The sequence below is a fragment of the Thalassophryne amazonica genome, chromosome 6 (genome assembly GCF_902500255.1).
Source record: "Thalassophryne amazonica chromosome 6, fThaAma1.1, whole genome shotgun sequence".
NCBI lineage: Eukaryota > Metazoa > Chordata > Actinopteri > Batrachoidiformes > Batrachoididae > Thalassophryne > Thalassophryne amazonica.
In genome coordinates, this window is record NC_047108.1 from 117,466,278 (window position 1) to 117,488,218 (window position 21,941).

Below are 21,941 nucleotides of genomic sequence, written 5' to 3' on the forward strand. Positions count from 1 at the left end.
AGCACTCCCTCTGCTGAATCACCTCTAAAATTATTGACACATTATTCACTTTGTGTGTTTTTAGGAATCTGCTAGCTTAGCGTAGCTACTAGCTCTTAGCCGGTTTAGCATGGCGGCTTTGCCTGTCTCTCCCGCACTTTTCTGCTCTGGGTGTGAAATGTTTAGTGACTCCTCGGCCTCCTTTAGCAGTAATGGTACTTGTAATAAGTGTAGCTTATTCGTAGCTTTGGAGGCCAGGCTGGGCGAATTGGAGACTCGGCTCCACACCTTGGAAAATCGTACAGCTAGCCAGGCCCCTGTAGTCGGTTCGGACCAAGGTAGCTTAGCCGCTGTTAGTTTCCCTCCGGCAGATCCCGAGCAGCCGGGAAAGCAGGCCGACTGGGTGACTGTGAGGAGGAAGCGTAGTCCTAAACAGAAGCCCCGTGTACACCGCCAACCCGTTCACATCTCTAACCGTTTTTCCCCACTCGGCGACACACCCGCCGAGGAACAAACTCTGGTTATTGGCGACTCTGTTGTGAGAAATGTGAAGTTAGCGACACCAGCAACCATAGTCAATTGTCTTCCGGGGGCCAGAGCAGGCAGACATTGAAGGAAATTTGAAACTGCTGGCTAAGGCTAAGCGTAAATTTGGTAAGATTGTAATTCATGTCGGCAGTAATGACACCCGGTTACGCCAATCGGAGGTCACTAAAATTAACACTGAATCAGTGTGTAACTTTGCAAAAACAATGTTGGACTCTGTAGTTTTCTCTGGGCCCCTCCCCAATCGGACGGGGAGTGACATGTTTAGCCGCATGTTCTCCTTGAATTGCTGTCTGTCCTGAGTGGTGTCCAAAAAATGAGGTGGGCTTCATAGATAATTGGCAAAGCTTCTGGGGAAAACCTGGTCTGTTAGGAGAGGACGGCATCCACCCACTTGGATGGAGCAAGCTCTCATTTCTAGAAATCTGGCCAATTTTCTTAAATCCTCCAAACCGTGACTGTCCAGGGTTGGGACCAGGAAGCAGAGTTGTAGTCTTACACACCTCTCTGCAGCTTCTCTCCCCCTGCCATCCCCTCATTACTCCATCTTCGTAGAGATGGTACCTGCTCCCAGACCACCAATAATCAGCAAAAATATATTTAAGCATAAAAATTCAAAAAGAAAAAATAATATAGCACCTTCAACTGCACCACAGACTAGAATCTCTCTCTTCTAAGTCCCTGTTAGTAAATGATATAATAATTGATCAACATATTGATTTATTCTGCCTTACAGAAACCTGGTTACAGCAGGATGAATATGTTAGTTTTAAATGAGTCAACACCCCCGAGTCACACTAACTGCCAGAACGCTCGTAGCACGGGCCAAGGTAGAGGATTAGCACCAATCTTCCACTCCATCTTATAATTAATCAAAAACCCAGACAGAGCTTTAATTCATTTGAAAGCTTGACTCTTAGTCTTGTCCATCCAATGGAAGTCCCAAAAACCAGTTTTATTGTTGTTATCTATCGTCCACCTGGTCGTTACATATGAGTTTCTCTGTGAATGTTCGGACCTTTTGTCTGACTTAGTGCTTAGCTCAGATAAGATAATTAATAGTGGGCGATTTTAACATCCACACAGATGCTGACAATGACAGCCTCAACACTGCATTTAATCTATTGTTAGACTGGATTGGGTTTGCTCAAAATGTAGAGTCCACCCACCACTTTAATCATATCTTAGATCTTGTTCTGACTTATGGTATGGAAATTGAAGACTTAACAGTATTCCCTTCTCTCTGATCATTTCTTAATAACATTTACATTTACTCTGATGGACTACCCAGCAGTGGGGAATAAGTTTCATTACAATAGAAGTCTTTCAGAAAGCGCTGTAACTAGGTTTAAGGATATTCCTTCTTTATGTTCTCTAATGCCATATACAAACACAGGGCAGAGTAGCTACCTAAACTCTGTGAGTGAAGATAGATTATCTCGTCAATAGTTTTATATCCACATTGAGGACAACTTTGGATGCTGTAGCTCCTCTGAAAAAGAGAGCCTTAAATCAGAAGTGCCTGACCCCGTTGTATAACTCACAAACTGCACCTTAAAGCAGATAACCCGTAAGTTGGAGAGGAAATGGCGTCTCACTAATTTAGAAGATCTTCACTTAGCCTGGAAAAAGAGTCTGTTGCTCTATAAAAAGCCCTCCATAAAGCTAGGACATCTTACTACTCATCACTAATTGAAGAAAATAAGAACAACCCCAGGTTTCTTTTCAGCACTGTAGCCAGGCTGACAAAGAGTCAGAGCTCTATTGAGCCGAGTATTCCTTTAACTTTAACTAGTAATGACTTCATGACCTTTCTTTGCTAATAAAATTTTAACTATTAGAGAAAAAAAATACTCATAACCATCCCAAAGACATATCGTTCTCTTTGGCTGCTTTCAGTGATGCCGGTATTTGGTTAGACTCTTTCTCTCCGATTGTTCTGTCTGAGTTATTTTCATTAGTTACTTCCTCCAAACCATCAACATGTCTATTAGACCCCATTCCTACCAGGCTACTCAAGGAAGCCCTACCATTAATTAATGCTTCGATCTTAAATATGATCAATCTATCTTTATTAGTTGGCTATGTACCACAGGCTTTTAAGGTGGCAGTAATTAAACCATTACTTAAAAAGCCATCACTTGACCCAGCTATCTTAGCCAATATAGGCCAATCTCCACCCTTCCTTTTCTCTCAAAAATTCTTGAAAGGGTAGCTGTAAAACAGCTAACTGATCATCTGCAGAGGAATGGTCTATTTGAAGAGTTTCAGTCAGGTTTAGAATTCATCATAGTACAGAAACAGCATTAGTGAAGGTTACAAATGATCTTCTTATGACCTCAGACAGTGGACTCATCTCTGTTCTTGTTCTGTTAGATCTCAGTGCTGCTTTTGATACTGTTGACCATAAAATTTTGTTACAGAGATTAGAGCATGCCATAGGTATTAAAGGCACTGTGCTGCGGTGGTTTGAATCATATTTATCTAATAGATTACAATTTGTTCATGTAAATGGGGAATCTTCTTCACAGACTAAGGTTAATTATGGAGTTCCACAAGGTTCTGTGCTAGGACCAATTTTATTCACTTTATACATGCTTCCCTTAGGCAGTATTATTAGACAGCACTGCTTAAATTTTCATTGTTACGCAGATGATACCCAGCTTTATCTATCCATGAAGCCAGAGGACACACACCAATTAGCTAAACTGCAGGATTGTCTTACAGACATAAAGACATGGATGACCTCTAATTTCCTGCTTTTAAACTCAGATAAAACTGAAGTTATTGTACTTGGCCCCACAAATCTTAGAAACATGGTGTCTAACCAGATCCTTACTCTGGATGGCATTACCCTGACCTCTAGCAATACTGTGAGAAATCTTGGAGTCATTTTTGATCAGGATATGTCATTCAATGTGCATATTAAACAAATATGTAGGTCTGCTTTTTTGCATTTACGCAATATCTCTAAAATTAGAAAGTCTTGTCTCAGAGTGATGCTGAAAAACTAATTCATGCATTTATTTCCTCTAGGCTGGACTATTGTAATTCATTATTATCAGGTTTCCCTAAAAGTTCCCTGAAAAGCCTTCAGTTAATTCAAAATGCTGCAGCTAGAGTACTGACAGGGACTAGAAGGAGAGAGCATATCTCACCCATATTGGCCTCTCTTCATTGGCTTCCTGTTAATTCTAGAATAGAATTTAAAATTCTTCTTCTTACTTATAAGGTTTTGAATAATCAGGTCCCATCTTATCTTAGGGACCTCATAGTACCATATCACCCCAATAGAGCGCTTCGCTCTCAGACTGCAGGCTTACTTGTAGTTCCTAGGGTTTTTAAGAGTAGAATGGGAGGCAGAGCCTTCAGCTTTCAGGCTCCTCTCCTGTGGAACCAGCTCCCAATTCAGATCAGGGAGACAGACACCCTCTCTACTTTTAAGATTAGGCTTAAAACTTTCCTTTTTGCTAAAGCTTATAGTTAGGGCTGGATCAGGTGACCCTGAACCATCCCTTAGTTATGCTGCTATAGACTTAGACTGCTGGGGGGTTCCCATGATGCACTGAGTGTTTCTTCTCTTTTGCTCTGTATGCATCACTCTGCATTTAATCATTAGTGATTGATCTCTGCTCCCCTCCACAGCATGTCTTTTTCCTGGTTCTCTCCCTCAGCCCCAACCAGTCCCAGCAGAAGACTGCCCCTCCCTGAGCCTGGTTCTGCTGGAGGTTTCTTCCTGTTAAAAGGGAGTTTTTCCTTCCCACTGTCGCCAAGTGCTTGCTCACAGGGGGTCGTTTTGACCGTTGGGGTTTTTCTGTAATTATTGTATTGCCTTGCCTTACAATATAAAGCACCTTGGGGCAACTGTTTGTTGTGATTTGGCGCTATATAAATAAAATTGATTTGATTTGATTTGATTTAACTTGAAAGCTGATGAAAAGGTAATTTTAACTTCTTTTTTTCCAAAGTCGATTTGCTTTTTGATTTGCTTCCGATTATAATCCTCTGCAACTATCAAGTAAGCTTAATTAAATGGCTGTCCACCATCTGCCTTTAATGTTTTGCTGGCTTGTCTTTCACAACACGTCTGCATCACGATAATTAGGAATCAAGTATCAGTAAATATAAACAGGGGGCTGCGTGCAAATACAAAATGCTCGTTGCTCATGAGCACCACTGAACGCAAAAATCAACAAGAGGCCATAAAGAAGCTCAGATCTCATCACCATCACTCTACGGATGAAACCCAGAGAGATGATGTTTTACGCTGTCGAATGGGAGGCGTATCTGAGAGCTAAATCTGTCGTTCCTCTTTTTCTTAACAAGTGGAAGAGGAAACATAAAAGTGAAATCATAAACTGCCCAGGCATGCCCACGACAACAACCTCTGTCCACTTTATGGTGATTTAAAAAAAACCAAAACAAGGGCACTTACACTGCCAACTTTTTTGAAGTAGGTGCCGTGGCTTCCAAAGTGTATGAGCTGCTCGTTGAAGAACCAGGTGAACTTGAGATCCAGCGTAGGGTCATGAGAAACCTGGCAGGGAAGTATGATGCTCTCACCCACCGTCACGTCCAGATGACCGGCCGGACTGGTGATCACAGTCGCCTCTGCAAAAAGTTACAACGGGTGGACAACATCTTCATTCATTTCGTATACACTCACATGGCCAATTTATTAGGTACACCTGTTCAATTGCTTCTTCACACAAATAGCTAATCAGCCAATCACATAACAGCAACTCAATACATTTAGACATCTAGATGTGGTGATAATGACTAGGCGCATCAGGAAAGAAAGATGGTTTAAGTGACTTTAAACGTAGCATGGTTGATGTGCCAGACAGACTGGTCTGATTATTTCAGGAACTGTTGATCTACTGGGATTTTCACCTAGGGTTTACAGAGGATGGTCCAGAAAAGAGAAGATATCCAGTGAGCGGCAGTTATGTGTATGAAAATGCCTTGTTGATGTCAGAGATCAGAGGAGAATGGACAGACTGGTTGAATGGACAACTGTGTGATGCCGTCATGTCAATACAGACCAACATCTCTGAGGGCCCCTTTACACATAACATGATGTTGGGCGAAAAAAGCAGAAACTGGAAGAAAATCAGTGAGCATAAAATGAAACATCGAATCACGAAACATAGTCCCTTCTGTCGGGATGGACAAACAGTCAGACAGGCATGCACGATCCAGAGGCAACGGTTTTGTCCACGTTCACAAACAAACACACATAACACTGTGTCCATGCATGCTCGTGCAAGCAACTGGAGCATGTTGCACCACAATGCACCGCTGCTGTGGGGAACAGAAAAACAGCACACACACCATAAAAAACACAGCAATTATAATATTTAATCCCTCTTATAGAACAGACAATACAAGTATAAGCCTTCTGTTTCTCTGTATATGACACATGGTCATAAACATACAGTCACAAAATGACATGAATGAAGCAGTGGGCTCCCATCATGTCTACATCTGCTGGACTCATGTCGAGCTGGCACCAGGCGCGTTTCCAACAAGTGGCGCATGGAAGGACACCACTGTCTAAGCGGGGCACTTAGACAGTTTTCACAAACAGCTGGAATGTGGTCGGCTGCTCTCTACTCTCGTCCCAGGAGTGCGATTAGCCCCACCTTTTCTAAGTGTTCAGCGATTAGCGTTGGATGTTCATGTGTGACACCAGGAATTTGGCCGACACCTGCCGAGAGGGGGACTGAATGGGCACTCGCAGGGCACTCGCTGTCTTTCGGCCGCTGGTGTGTGCGAATGGTTGTAGCGACAGGTGTACGAGGCGTTTGAGGTGACTCTGATTTTTCATAAGTGGCATTTGACTCCTCCTTCATGCTCCATTCTGCCTCAATCGTGTTGTGTGAAGGGGCCCTGAGGAATGTGTCCAAAACTTTGCTGAATCTATGCCACAAAGAATTAAGAACGGTCCCCCCCTAAAAATCGGTCTGCCCTGCCTTCACTGCACATGTATCATTTCAGAGCTCAGCCACTCGTCTAAGAGTCTCTTCACCCAAAGCGATCAAATGGATTAATGGGATTATTAACCATCACAAGGTCAAACCTCTTAAACCATTCTAAAGGCAGTTTTAAACAGAATCAAGGTGATACTCGGTGATGCTTTGAAACGACCAATGCGCACTGAACGCATCAGCTAGCAGCCCATGTAGTCGCGGTGCTCTGATCGCTTGCTCTGTCTTTTATGATGAAGTAATGCTGAATTTATGTGGAAATGATTGTTGTACAAAAGCTTCAGATACTGTATCTGTTGCTGAGACAGATGATGAGTGGAGTGCAGTTTGAATCAGAAATGAGGTGATAATCTGAACCGTGGCTAATGACGCATGCACAGTGAAGGCAGGGCGGACTGATTTTTAGGGGGAACTGTTCGGTCGACGACACGGTACTAGAAAGGCGTACCAAATAAAGTGGTCACACAGTATATACTAAAGTGCCAGCTGTATGGCTCGTGATCCACCTGCCTTCATGGTGAGTCGTTTTCCTTCCGTTACTTTCATTAAATACTGAAAAATGATTGCGCTTCTCAAAAGCAGCTTTTTGTCAAAGCTTGTCCTGAATAAGCAAACATTAATAATGGGCCTCAGAATAAATTACTTCTGGGTCTGCCAATGAGCTGGTATCGCATCCCTTTCTGCAAGTTCTATAAATTGGAACATGGTGTTATATATCATTAAGAGACAATAAAGGAATAAACAAAAGGAAAACCTCTGACATTTCCAGCAGGCCAGATCCAAATCTATAATTTGGCTGTTTGTGCCGAGACAAAAGCCATCCCATTTCATCCTCGGCGCGATGCACATCAACATAATCTTCAGTCCATCTTGGCTGGGTGTCGTGCTCAACAGCAGCACGGCATGGAGAATATCGCGCGGGCTGAGAGGCCCATAACGAGTCCACGGTGAATTATGCATGCGTGTCATAAACACCTAATAGACGCGCCGGTGCATGCAGCATGTCGTGCAGAGTAAAGGTCTATATTCAGCTCTGTCAAAACAAGTCACCGTGTTTATCTTGCACTCCTGAAAACGAAGTGAGCGGTCATGACGATGCATTTCAGGTGAGCCTTAGCAAACTTTGGCACCAGCTGCAAATGACAGGGGGGCAAACTTTCTGCATTCTCCTGCAAAGCTGCCGCACTCATTTTCTGTTATGTCTCCACATAAAATGACAAAACGGCAACCTTCTTCCCACAGCTCCCATTTTGACATCCCATGGATTAATATAGCACTTCTTCCAGCAACTATAAAGAGAGCTGTTTTCATTGTATAGGCCAGAGAATGATTGGATTTTAATGTTTCCACTTGAATTAGCATAGTAATTGCTGGTGTAGTTATGCCTCAATACACACATTCTGAGCCGGTGAAATCTTAATAATACGTCAGAGGTGCAGCTCAGTCAGAGCAGGTTTTCTATAGGATGAAGACAAACCCTGTGAGAATCAGAAAAATAAAACCGACTGATACTCTGCAGAAAAATGCAGCATGATTTGGACATGAGAACTCAGTGACGGAGCAAAAACTAAAGCCAACACTGCAAGATTTTATTTATTAAAAAAAATATGTTATTGTTCAGTCGGAAGAAGCACACGTCCTTTTTGAAGCATCGTACCAACATTGTGGTTTGTATCCTTGATGTGCACATAATTAACAGAGATCCAACCTGATTATTTCATCTAGCCTATTTGATCAGGACATTTTAAGAGATTAAAGAAGCACTGTATTAAAGGGGAAAAAAAGGAAAAAAGGATGAATTATTTATTGTGAGACTGCAGCACCATTCTGTGTTCTTACAGCTCAGGGAGCAGCACATACCCTAAAAAGACACTATGGGGCCTAATGTGATGATCTATAGAAGGGTTTTCACCAGCCCCCTGGATCCCCTGAAGCTCTGAGGTTTTAGGATATTTGGAAGACGAATTTGGCAACTTAAATGGGTATAATTAATGTAGATGTTAAACCTACTGCATAGAGTTAATGCCCATTAGCTGGACACTGACATACAGATGAGGACAAATTTATTAGCTCCCATATAAAATTTTTCCAAGCTCTTTTCTAAGAGCAAGGAATTTTCAACACAACATTTCTAAACAATTTTGGAAACTTGCATTATTGTACTTTGCACACAGAAAAAAAAATTATTTTACACAAAAATAAAAAAATACCAGGGTCAAAATTATTAGTGCCCCTGATACTAATAGTCAATTGTGTTAAGAAAGAACATGTTAAATTTCAATAAGGAGGGCTAATAAATTTGTAAGTTCAAATCAGCCCAGATGTCTAAGGCTTAATCCTGAATTGTTCTGACTGCTAATTCAAACTGGATTTATTGCATCTGTTTCAAATCTGAGCTCATGACTAACCCTTAACATTATATGAGTGACCAGATCCGATCTGTGTGTGCATGCAGCGATCCTCATTTTTTGTCTTATCCACAGCAGTTGCTATAGTAATGACACAGCAACAGCAGGGCATGTGGGCAGAGCATGGACTGTCATATCTAGAGAAAACAAAAACAAACTGGAGTGTCACTTTATTCTCTGTCTCACTTAGCCATGGTCATGAGGTCATGGGCTTGCCTGTTGGCTATACTTATGATGACTTGGACTTGTCCCCTCCCCAGTCAATGTTCACTGTGGCTGTAGGGGGCAGGCCACACTCTTGGAGCCGAGTGATACCACTTTGATGGTTGAGAAACAGAGAAGCCCTCAGAGTGACATTGTTACTTATTTTTAATATTAATAAACCCGACTGTACTGTGTCTGTGAACCAGCTTACAATGACATATCAATTACATGTTCAATCACATTTTCGGTGGTACTACTTTGCTAAAACGTTGGTGCCGGCATGGCTACATGAAGTTACCAGATCAAACTCAACTCGTAGCCTTCTTCTTCTGAGACAAAAACTAAATTAAAATAAAAAACACACATCTATGGCAAAATTGAGTGATGGTGAAGTGCAGCACTGCTGAAGTACAAATGTTATTTCATTTCATCCATCATCTTGTGAAATTAAAAGAAAACCCAGAGAGTTAAACAGTTCTGCTGCATCCAACTCTTTCCCTTCTGATCACTCATTTTAAAGTCAATCACACAGTTCAGCTGTGTCCATTAACCTGTAATCATCAAATCAAGAGAGATGTGATTAAATGTGACAGTGTCATTATGAGGATTTCACAATCTGCAATAAATTACTCTTAATACTTTTTCGCACTCGTCTATCAGCAGAAACAGAAAATGTGTTGAAGAGGAACAAGAAAATGTTGTTGACAGCGATGGTAAGTGATGATGAAGAGCAGGATGAGAAAAAAATTAGTTGAGACATACAGTCATTCCTACATTCACTGCTTCACAATAATTTTTAGTTCAAAGTCGAGCCAGCCTGGTGACATTCCAACAAGAGATTGTCGGGACGCACTGGGCAGAAAAGCTGCCAGGAAGACATATAGTAGAGGACCCTCCCACTGAGCCCGTGACCAATGTTTCTTGAGGTTTGAAGGTGGGTTTTAGCTGACTGGATGATATTAAAAAAAATAAGCCTCTGTATGCCTCTCAAAAGTCTGGGCTATCTCCACCAGAGGGCTAAATCCAAACTGGCCACCATAAAATCGATATTTTCGCCTGTATAAGTGTAGGGTTTTTTTGGGGTCAAGGAATTCATTTAAGACTGCAAATTAAAGATACAACAACAAAAACAACAGCAACAAATAAGAGTGCTCTGAGAGCACGATATCCTCAGCTGGCCAGTGCTGCTTTAGTACAAGTGATCACTACATTCTAAAAACATTTCAAGGACTTGTACCAATTTTCATGAAATTCATCCTAAATATGTGAGGAGTTTATTTCAGAATGCAGGCACCAACTCATGAAACTGGCAGTGTCTATGTTTGTTAATCAAGGGCCATAACTCTGCAAAAATGCATCAGTCTTGTACACGTTTACAATATGCATATTATCAACCTATAACAAAGATTTATACCAAGTTACATGAAATTCCATCCAAAAGTGTGATAAGAGTTGATTTCAGAAAGCAAACACCCAAGTATGATACTGATGGAGTTTAGCTTTGTTACTCAAGGGCCATAACTCTGGTAAAATGAGCCCAACTCAAATCTCAAATGATATTAAAATTTGTGTATTATCAACCTATAAGAAGTATTTTTTCCAGGTTTCCCAAAATTTCTACTAAAGATGTGAGAAGTTGATTTCAGAATGCAGGCACCAACTCGTGAAACTGACAGAGTCCCAATTTATTAATCAAGGGCAATAACTCTGGTAAAATGGGCCCAATTTAAATGATAAGATAATATGCGTACTTCCAACCTATAACAAGGACTTGTACCAAGTTTCATGAAATTCCTCCTGAAATGTGAGAGGAGTTGATTTCAGAATGCTTATACCCTTTTAGAGATGGACGGACGAACACACAGGCAGACAGAGGGACAGAAATCTCCACGATACAATCCTCCTTTGGGTCTTTGGTCCGGGGGGGGACAAAAATGACAGTGATCAACAAAATGAAGAAATTTGTGTTTATCTGTTTCAGTCTCAACCCAATAAATTATTTTTTTTGTTTGTTGTGGCTGAAATGCAATGTTGCATATTTCTATTGGACTTCTGTCCAACAAAAATATGTAATTGACCAGGAAATAAGACAAAATTGTTGTAATCTGTCTGTGTTTAAGATGAAACTAAATTAAAAACTGTCCAAATTTTTCTTTGTTTTGGCAAAATGCAAGATATGTTGTGTGGGCCGCTGAAGAGGAGGTACTGCTGGCCCACCACCACTAGAGGGCGCCCTGCCTGGAGTGCGGGCTTCAGGCACCGGAGGGCGCTGCCGCCTTACGGGAGCAGCCAGGATGACAGCTGCCATCTATCACTGGAGACAGCTGATCCCAGTCACTGAGGAGGTATATCAGCAGGACGGCATCTCCACCTCATTTGCCGAGATATCGCTCTACCAAGGAGGTAACGAACTCAGCCAGCCCTTCATCATTTGTGAAAGGAACGTATTGGATAAGTATCCTAGTTACTAGACAGTGTTGTTTTCTGATTAGAGGTGGAGGTGGTGTTTTCCACCCCACGTGTTGTTGGGTGCAGCCGCACCCACGTCTGACTGTGTCTGTTCCTCGCCAGCAGTACCGGATCCGACGAGCGGAGGCAGAGACCACCTGGGAGTTCGGGACTTGGCGGTTCCAGTATTCCCGGGGTTCGGTGGCAGAGGAAATCGGGTGGTTCCGGTTCATCTTGGACAGACGTCTCCTATCGTCGAGCCTGCCCACACGACACCGTTGGAATTTAACTTGAGACCGAAATTGTGATTTGTTGTATTTGTTGTGCGTGTTCACAACAGTAAAGCCTTGTTATTTGACTTTCTTCATTGTCCGTTCATTTGCGCCCCCTGTTGTGGGTCCGTGTACTGACACTTTCCCAACAGGATATCTCGGCCAACGTCATGGATCCCGAGGGGCGTCAACCGGCTGTTGAACGGCCAATGGAAGAACAGGACGCACAGGCGTCCGCAGGAGGGGTAATCGGTGAGTTGCAGCGGATCCTCACCGCTTTCACGACTCGGTTAGATTTGATGACCGAGCAGAACGTCCTCCTGAACCGCAGGGTGGAGGCTCTCGCTGCGCAGGTGGAAGCGCGCCCTCCGGGCGCCGCTGCGGCTCTCCCTCCCGTAGACCCTGTGCGTAACATAGATGTTCCACTGGTTGTTCAACGACCTCTCCCACCTTCCCCGGAAGCATACATAAGCCCCCCAGAGCCGTACGGAGGCTGTGTGGAGACGTGCGCGGATTTTCTGATGCAGTGCTCGCTCGTCTTCGCACAGCGTCCCGTCATGTACGCGACCGATGCTAGTAAAGTAGCTTATGTAATAAACCTGCTTCGCGGTGAGGCACGCGCTTGGGCTACAGCGCTCTGGGAGCAGAATTCACGGCTCCTTCTGACATACGATGGGTTTGTAAGGGAGCTCAGAACCGTGTTCGATCACCCTAATAGGGGCGAGACCGCTTCAACCGTGCTACTGTCAATGAGACAGGGGCGTCGGAGCGCAGCTGCCTATGCAGTCGACTTCTGCATTGCGGCTGCGAGGTCCGGCTGGAATAGCACTGCCCTCCGCGCCGCCTTTGTAAACGGACTGTCTTTGGTTCTCAAGGAGCACCTGGTGGCTAAGGACGAACCGCGGGATTTAGATGGGCTCATCGATCTCGTCATACGGTTAGACAACCGGTTAGAAGAATGTCGGCGGGAACGAGACGAAGGGCGTGGCCGGGCACGCGCCGTCCCTCTCCCTTCCGGTTCCGACCGCGCTCCGCCTTCCCCACGCTCCACGGCCCCTGCGCTCTGTGGGGCCACAGCTCCCCCTGCTGACGAAGCTATGGACACGAGTAGGGCAACATTTAGGGCACCAGATGCACAGAGGAGACGGGCCCACGGAGCTTGTTTTGTTTGTGGTGCAATAGAGCACCATATGAGAGACTGCCCCGAGCGGTTAAAACGCCCGCCCCTAGAAACTGGGCTAGGGGTGGGCCGAGACATTCACGTGGGACACACCCACATTGCCACATGACTCCCAGTTACAATCCTTTATGAGGATGTAACCCTGAAGGCCCCAGCACTGGTGGACACGGGCTCTGAGGGGAATCTGCTGGACAGCAGATGGGCTAGGGAGATAGGGCTCCCTCTGGTGGCGCTTACCTCGCCTGTGCAGGTTCGGGCACTAGATGGCTCCCTACTCCCTCCGATCACGCATAAGACACCACCTGTAACTCTGGTGGTGTCGGGAAATCACCGAGAGGTGATCGAGTTTTTTGTGACTCAGGCCACCTCCCGTGTGGTTTTAGGATTTCCCTGGATGTTGAAGCACAATCCCCGGATTGATTGGCCGTCCGGGGTAGTGGTTCAGTGGAGCGAGACCTGCCATCGGATGTGTTTAGGTTCCTTGGTTCCTCCCGGCTCCCAAGCTAAGGAGGAGGTCAGAGTCCCGCCCAATCTGGGGACGGTGCCGGTGGAGTACCACGACCTTGTCGACGTGTTCAGCAAGGATCTGGCGCTCACACTTCCCCCCACCGTCCGTATGATTGTGCCATTGATTTGGTTCCGGGCAGTGAGTTTCCGTCCAGTAGGCTGTACAACCTCTCCCGGCCTGAGCGCGAATCAATGGAGACCTACATCCGGGACTCATTAGCTGCCGGGTTGATCCGGAATTCCACCTCCCCGATGGGCGCAGGTTTCTTTTTTGTGGGCAAAAAAGACGGCGGACTCCGTCCATGCATTGATTATAGGGGGCTGAACGAGATCACGGTTCGCAACCGATACCCGTTGCCCCTGTTGGATTCGGTGTTCACACCCCTGCATGGAGCCCAAATTTTCACCAAGCTCGATCTTAGAAACGCGTATCATCTGGTTCGGATCCGGAAGGGAGACGAGTGGAAAACGGCATTCAACACCCCCTTAGGTCACTTTGAGTACCTGGTCATGCCGTTCGGCCTCACAAATGCCCCCGCGACGTTCCAAGCATTAGTTAATGATGTCTTGCGGGATTTCCTGCACCGGTTCGTCTTCGTATATCTAGACGATCTACTCATCTTTTCTCCGGATCCTGAGACTCATGTCCGGCATGTACGTCAGGTCCTGCAGCGGTTGTTGGAGAACCGGCTGTTTGTGAAGGGCGAGAAGTGTGAGTTCCACCGCACCTCTTTGTCCTTCCTGGGGTTCATCATCTCCTCCAACTCCGCCGCTCCTGATCCGGCCAAGGTTGCGGCGGTGAGAGACTGGCCCCAACCACAAGCCGTAGGAAGTTGCAACAGTTCCTAGGCTTTGCTAATTTCTACAGGAGGTTCATTAAGGGCTACAGTCAGGTAGCTAGCCCCCTGACAGCCCTGACCTCACCAAAAGTCCCCTTCACCTGGTCGGATCGGTGCGATGCCGCATTCAAGGAGTTGAAACTGCGCTTCTCGTCTGCACCTGTTCTGGTGCAGCCCAATCCTAGTCGCCAGTTAGTGGTTGAAGTGGACGCCTCAGACTCAGGGATAGGAGCCGTGCTGTCCCAAAGCGGGAAGACCAATAAGGTCCTTCACCCGTGTGCCTATTTTTCCCGCAGGTTGACCCCAGCCGAACGGAACTATGACGTCGGCAATCGAGAGCTCCTTGCGGTGAAAGAGGCTCTTGAGGAGTGGAGACATCTGTTGGAGGGAACGTCCGTGCCATTCACGGTTTTCACTGACCACCGGAACCTGGAGTATATCAGGACCGCCAAGCGGCTGAATCCCAGGCAAGCCCGCTGGTCACTGTTCTTCGGCCGTTTTGACTTCCGGATCACCTACCGTCCCAGGACCAAAAATCAAAGATCGGATGCTTTGTCCCGGGTACATGAAGAAGAGGTCAAAACGGAGCCGTCGGATCCCCCGGATCCCATCATCCCGGAGTCCGCTATCGTGGCTGCCCTCACCTGGGACGTGGAGAAGACCGTCCGGGAGGCCCTGACACGAGACCCGGACCCTGGAACCGGACCGAAGAATAAACTTTATGTCCCACCAGAAGCCAGGGCTGCAGTTTTGGACTTCTGTCACGGTTCTAAGCTCTCCTGTCATCCTGGGGTGCGAAGAACCGTGGCAGTCGTCCAGCAGCGCTTCTGGTGGGCGTCCCTGGAGGCCGACGTCCGGGGTTACATCCAGGCCTGTACCACCTGCGCCAGGGGCAAGGCCGACCACCGCAAGACATCGGGTTGCTGCAGCCGCTGCCCGTGCCTCATCGCCCCTGGTCTCACATCGGCCTGGATTTTGTCACGGGTCTTTCCGCCGTCCCAGGGAAACACTGTCATCCTCACGATAGTGGACCGATTCTCCAAGGCGGCCCACTTCGTGGCCCTCCCGAAGCTACCAACGGCCCAGGAGACAGCAGACCTCCTAGTCCACCACGTCGTCCGTCTGCATGGGATACCATCAGACATCGTCTCTGATCGCGGTCCCCAGTTCTCCTCGCATGTTTGGAGGAGCTTTTGCCGGGAACTGGGGGCCACGGTCAGTCTCTCGTCCGGGTATCACCCCCAGACCAACGGACAAGCAGAACAGGCCAACCAGGAGATGGAGCAGACCCTACGCTGTGTGACAGCCGCGCACCCGACGGCCTGGAGTACCCACCTGGCCTGGATCGAGTACGGCCCACAAAAGCCAAGTGTCATCAGCCAACCGGCCTCTCCCCTTTCGAGGTGTGCTTGGGTATCAACCCCCGTTGTTTCTGGTGGTTGAGGGGGAGGTCGGTGTGCCCTCGGTCCAGCCCACCTACGGAAGTGCCGTCGGGTGTGGCGTGCCGCCCGTTTCTGCTTTGTTGAGGGCCCGGACGAGGGCGAAGAACCATGCAGACCGGCGGCGGGCCGCGGCTCCCACGTATCGTCCTGGGCAGGAAGTGTGGTTGTCCACCAAGGACATTCCCCTTCAAGTGGACTCCCCAAAACTGCAAGAACGATACATCGGCCCGTACAAAATACTCAAGGTCATCAATCCCGCCGCAGTGAGGCTCCAGCTTCCGGCCTCACTGCGGATTCATCCAGTATTCCACGTTTCCAGGATTAAACCCCATCACACCTCACCCCTCTGCACTCCGGGTCCGGCGCCACCTCCTGCCCGGATCATCGACAGAGGGCCGGCTTGGACCGTACGCCGGCTCCTCGACGTCCGACGGATGGGCCGGGGTTTTCAGTATCCGGTGGACTGGGAAGGGTACGGCCCCGAAGAACGCTCCTGGGTGAAGAAGGGCTTCATCCTGGACCCGGCCCTCCTGGCCGACTTCTACCGTCGCCACCCTGACAAACCCGGTCGTGCGCCAGGAGGCGCCCGTTGAGGGGGGGGTCCTGTTGTGTGGGCCGCTGAAGAGGAGGTACTGCTGGCCCACCACCACTAGAGGGCGCCTGCCTGGAGTGCGGGCTCCAGGCACCGGAGGGCGCTGCCGCCTTACTGGAGCAGCCAGGATGACAGCTGTCATCTATCACTGGAGACAGCTGATCCCAATCACTGAGGAGGTATATCAGCAGGACGGCATCTCCACCTCATTTGCCGAGATATCGCTCTACCAAGGAGGTAACGAACTCAGCCAGCCCTTCATCATTTGTGAAAGGAACGTATTGGATAAGTATCCTAGTTACTAGACAGTGTTGTTTTCTGATTAGAGGTGGAGGTGGTGTTTTCCACCCCACGTGTTGTTGGGTGCAGCCGCACCCACGTCTGACTGTGTCTGTTCCTCGCCAGCAGTACCGGATCCGACGAGCGGAGGCAGAGACCACCTGGGAGTTCGGGACTTGGCGGTTCCAGTATTCCCGGGGTTCGGTGGCAGAGGAAATCGGGTGGTTCCGGTTCGTCTTGGACAGACGTCTCCTATCGTCGAGCCTGCCCACACGACACCGTTGGAATTTAACTTGAGACCGAAATTGTGATTTGTTGTATTTGTTGTGCATGTTCACAACAGTAAAGCCTTGTTATTTGACTTTCTTCATTGTCCGTTCATTTGCGCCCCCTGTTGTGGGTCAGTGTACTGACACTTTCCCAACAAGATACGCGTCATGAAAGATATGCAACATGAAAGATACGCAACATGAAATTTCAGAGATAAACAACCTGAAAATAAAAAGAAAATGCAACAAAACTTTACAGTCTGTCCAACTGTGTCTCACCCCAATGCATTCTTAATTGTAAACTGACTTAAAAATGCCCATTCATTTATTTTCCAGAAATGCAAAGACATGCAACATGAATGTCAAAATTACAAAAAACAGGATAGAATAGTACGAAGCTGTCCATTTCTGTCTTGCACGCACCCCAATAACATTTTTAAAAAATGTGCTTTATTTTTTAATTGCTTGTTTTGGGAGGGTGTAGAGCAGGTAGTTCAGTGGATAAGGAGATAGTCTGCCAACACATAGGCCTGGGTTTGAATCCCGTTCATGCTACCAGTCAGTGTCCTTGGACAGGACACTTAACCTACATTGCCTCAGTCCATCCGGCTATAAATGGGCATTGGCCTCAGCTGGGGAAGTAACCTGCATCAGACTGGTGCCCCATCCAGGGAGAGTCTACAACTCTCCTATTCCTGATGCAACAGAATCTGAAGATAAGTACCAACGGGCCTGAGGATCTGTACTTATTACTTACTTACTTAGGCAGAGAAATACAAGACACACGCTACAGAGAGGTGCAAAATCGATATTAAACCTACCAGAAAACTGAACAAAATTGTATTGCTCTATCCTGTTCCACTAAAATTTGGTTTCGATTACAGTTCATTTCAGGCAAAGGTATTTTGGATTCCAACAGGAACTCTGTAGTGACCGAAAGAGCTGCGATTCTAACCCACTTTACTTTTTGTATGATTTCACAAATATGTTATCACATGTGGGAACAGACTAATACAGAAAACCAACAGAAATATCAAATCTCTGCCATTGCTGGACTGATGGTTTTCTGTATATGTAACCAGGTCCAGATGCATTCAAACCTTTATTCTGCAAGGCAACATAGTGATTAGCACTTCATTAAATATATCTTTTACCATCCATCCCAAAAACACACATGCAGAGTGCCTAGCAGCTACATTTATATCATGTAAAGAATCTGCAGGGGAGAAAGGAGAGAACGCAAATTGCCCTTCGACGTAAACTGATTTGCAATTCAAAAAACCTCTGAAGAGGAATCACCAAAAGGCATTTTAACAGAGCGCTCTTATTGACTCTGCTCTTTAGAAAGCCCTAGAAAATTCACTGCACTGCAGAAGTGTGTGATTTAAATAAACTGAAATCTTAATCTGAGTGTGTCTGTGAGCCGGTGCAAGAAAAAAAAAATGAATTAAACATTAAAATGCATAACGTACCTCACATTTCGTTTCCTGCCGCCAATCAGCTAATTGGGCAGTGGGTCTGTCAGGTAAAAAAATCTTTGTACCAGCAAGTCTGCTTGACTGTTTGTTCATTAAGTGTGCAGTGAGGGTCAGTGTTGCTACATTTAAAATGCAGCGGCAGCATTGTTTTGTGTGCATGATGTGTTGAGACCTGCAGCTCCAGTGGATTAACGTAAAAGCTCAAAGCAGCCATTTCAAAAATGTGTGACCCAACCTCATGTAAGAGGTCTTACCTTTAACCAAGAGGCTCCCAGCACTGCTTGCTACGCCAAACTGGTTTCTGGCGACACACGTGTAGAGACCAGCGTCCGCTTTGGTGATGTTGGAAATGCGCAGGCTTCCATTGTCCAACACAGTAACTCTGCAAGTAACAAGAGTGTCGACATCACCGCATTACACCATCAGGGTACCACACATAATACCCAAAATTCATACAAAATAAGTATTTGAAATGAGACGTGTTAGTACCCTAAAGCATTTTAAGTGCCGCCTGAGGTTTCTCTCAGTTAATTTTAATTGGCAGCATGCATGAGCAAGACATGGGGAGTCAGAAGTATGACTTTCAAACAGTACAGAAGGTTGATCACATAATGAGATCACTCCGTAGGTGCAAAAAAGCTTAAATTCATGGAGATATTACCACACTTTAAACTTAATATAGACAGCCCCTATCCTCCAGGTGGTGTAAAGTAACGTGCAACAGCTGTGAGCGATTATGGTCAATGACGACCTCTACCAGGCTGGAAGTATTTTTTTTTAATGATGGCAACAAAAAAGAACACAGGTGACATAATGAGAACAAACAACAACAACAACAAAAAACACATAACACCATATACCCATTAATATGCTAATTAGTTTTATTCCAGAGCACCTGCAGTTGAATGAGCCCAGCAGCAACTATGTTTTTCTTTTCCTGTTTTGCTGAGCTCCTCGTGTGAGTTAAAACACCCATTTTTACCTGAAGACATACGTTAGCAGTTACAGAAATATGATTAAACTGTGACCAGAGCTTTCAAGTTAAGATATTCTCAAGGAGTTATTTTCCGCCGAATCTTGTCTTGCAGGTCATAGCGGTGAAATGTTGCAGAATGTCATGCATTAGCATGAGAGTGGGACAACATGTGGAGTCTCGTGCCGAATACAGGAGACTTGACAGGACCGCTTTAAAGCTCGAGTCTCACTCCAAATGAGCGAGACTGTGTTGTGTGAACTAGCAGCCTACTGCACTGCCGGCTAATTAAGGCGTTACATTCATAAATTAAACACAGCCAAGGATTTGTGTTATAAAAGTTAATGTTAATGGTCTGTCAAATATATTTACCATTATAATTGTCTTAGTAATTGATTGAACAATGCCATGGAAGAGGAAGTGTAAAAAGGGCACAGATAAGATTGATGAGGCATTTATCAGTGCATGATGAACAAGAAGGAAAGGACTATTCATCTGACTGTCTTATGCTATATGATGAGGCGAGACAATGTTTCATCAGTGCATGATTGATGATCGGCAATGGACTTTGAGAGTGACTGTCTTATATTATCAAATCATTTCAATGATTGGACTTTGGAACACCTTGGGACTGTATATAAGTGGCATGAAAACTGAATGTACTCATATTTGTCTTCAGACCTACACTCTGTATGATATCTACCTTTAAAGCTTTAAATAACAAATGATCTTAGAAAGTGAAACCTGTCTCCTCTGGTGTCTCATTTGCTGTCTGTGAGTTTATAGGCAATTTTCCTAACAATTTGTTAAACATATAAAACTGTGCAAAAACACTGTTATCCAGATTTTATCTTTGAAAGAGCAGATGTTACAATGAAAATAGTCCATGTTAATCTCTTGCTCAAAGCAGATAGTAGTTAAAGTGGTCATATAATGCAAAACCAGTAATACCACATTCAGTCTCTGTCCAAAAAGTGAAAAATACAGTGATATGAATTTCAAGTCATGTTGCCTACTTGGTGCAAGAGTTAATGTTAGTATTCAATGGACAAAGTTTTCGTTTTAACAACAGCACCCACATTCTTTACACAGTAGGAGTGCCTGCACTCATCTGTGCACCCACAACTGTACTGAAATGAGGTTTGTCAAGTGCAGTGAAGTCGGTTTGATATTGTGAGGCAGCAGAAAGTAATTACGTTGAGTTTTTCTTCTATTCACATGGGGTAATACTCAGATATGCCTTACATAGGTGGGTTCATGATGCATGTGCACTCTGCTTGTACACACAGGGATGTGCATTAGCACATCACGCTACAATGAAACTCAATTAAAAACAAACGAATAACAATGAAATGAATAATAATGAAACTGAGTAAAACTAAATGGAAAATTAGAAAATTTTAATGACTGTGGTGTGTTTCACATTTCTGCATTCATTTTCTTCCTCCCCTGTTTAGCAGGAGTGGTTTGTTTGTGGATGGTGGGGTATGGACAGGACTGGGTGATTGGAAGAGGATAAGGCCTCATGGGAATGAGGCACTCAAATGCTTCACTGCAGGGAGCTGTGGTGGATGACTGCCACTTGCCGGAAAACCTCTCACTGCTGAGTTCAGCATCTACACTTATCAACCGTAAAGGCCCTGTCACACCTTGAAGATTTAGCCAGCGTATGCCAACCATATTACAAAATGCTGGCATAAGTCTAATAAGTTAAGGGTAAGTTTTTTATAAGTTAAGAACACACTGAAGCATGTAAAAGCTCTGTACTCCACAGTTGTGGGGCACTTAGATAAATTTCACATCCAGCTCGACAATGATTGTCTGCTGGCTGTTTTCGTGATGATAGTACGAATGGCCACACATTTCCTAAGTAGCAAATGAGCGGTGTTAGATGTTCGTGCGTGTCACCTGGAATATTTCATTTCATTTCCATTTATTTGTACAAGGACAGCATACAATTACATTATGCTCATCAAGCAGAGATGTTTGTACCAGATTGTAGCTGCAACAGCTAATTTCCATCTGTAGTCCTTGAGGGTCAGGGGGATACACATAGGGCTATTAAATACATCACAAACAAACCTAGAAAATATATAATACTAAATTCATAAAATATATAATATTAAATTAATTCTTATGTCATTCATTTCTAAAATATTGTGCCATATCAAAACATTTAAAACAACCATTCATAATTCATCCCTGTCACTCATAACATGCAGCATCAAAACATCAAAATTGTCAAGACATTCATAAATTCATCTAAACCTCTCAATTACTGTACAATATCAAAACACTTGTAAAAAATATTCACCCTTCATACAGTTCATCTCTCAATTTCTACACTCAACAAAAATATAAATGCAACACTTTTGGTTTTGCTCCCATTTTGTATGAGATGAACTCAAAGATCTAAAACTTTTTCCACATACACAATATCACCATTTCCCTCAAATATTGTTCACAAACCAGTCTAAATCTGTGATAGTGAGCACTTCTCCTTTGCTGAGATAATCCATCCCACTTCACAGGTGT

At 45.1% G+C, this 21,941-nt stretch overlaps 1 protein-coding gene across 1 annotated transcript in view; it reads right to left on the minus strand.

Annotated features, from left to right (window-relative positions):
• The window catches only part of cntn3a.1 (contactin 3a, tandem duplicate 1), a 439,231-nt gene that overhangs the window by 66,059 nt on the left and 351,231 nt on the right, over nucleotides 1–21,941 (minus strand). Inside the window, exons 12-13 of the mRNA XM_034173228.1 lie at nucleotides 18,688–18,815; nucleotides 4,961–5,136 (exon numbers count right to left, since the gene is read on the minus strand). Coding sequence (XP_034029119.1) covers nucleotides 4,961–5,136; nucleotides 18,688–18,815 — 304 coding nt within the window. The remainder of the gene's footprint in view (nucleotides 1–4,960; nucleotides 5,137–18,687; nucleotides 18,816–21,941) is intronic.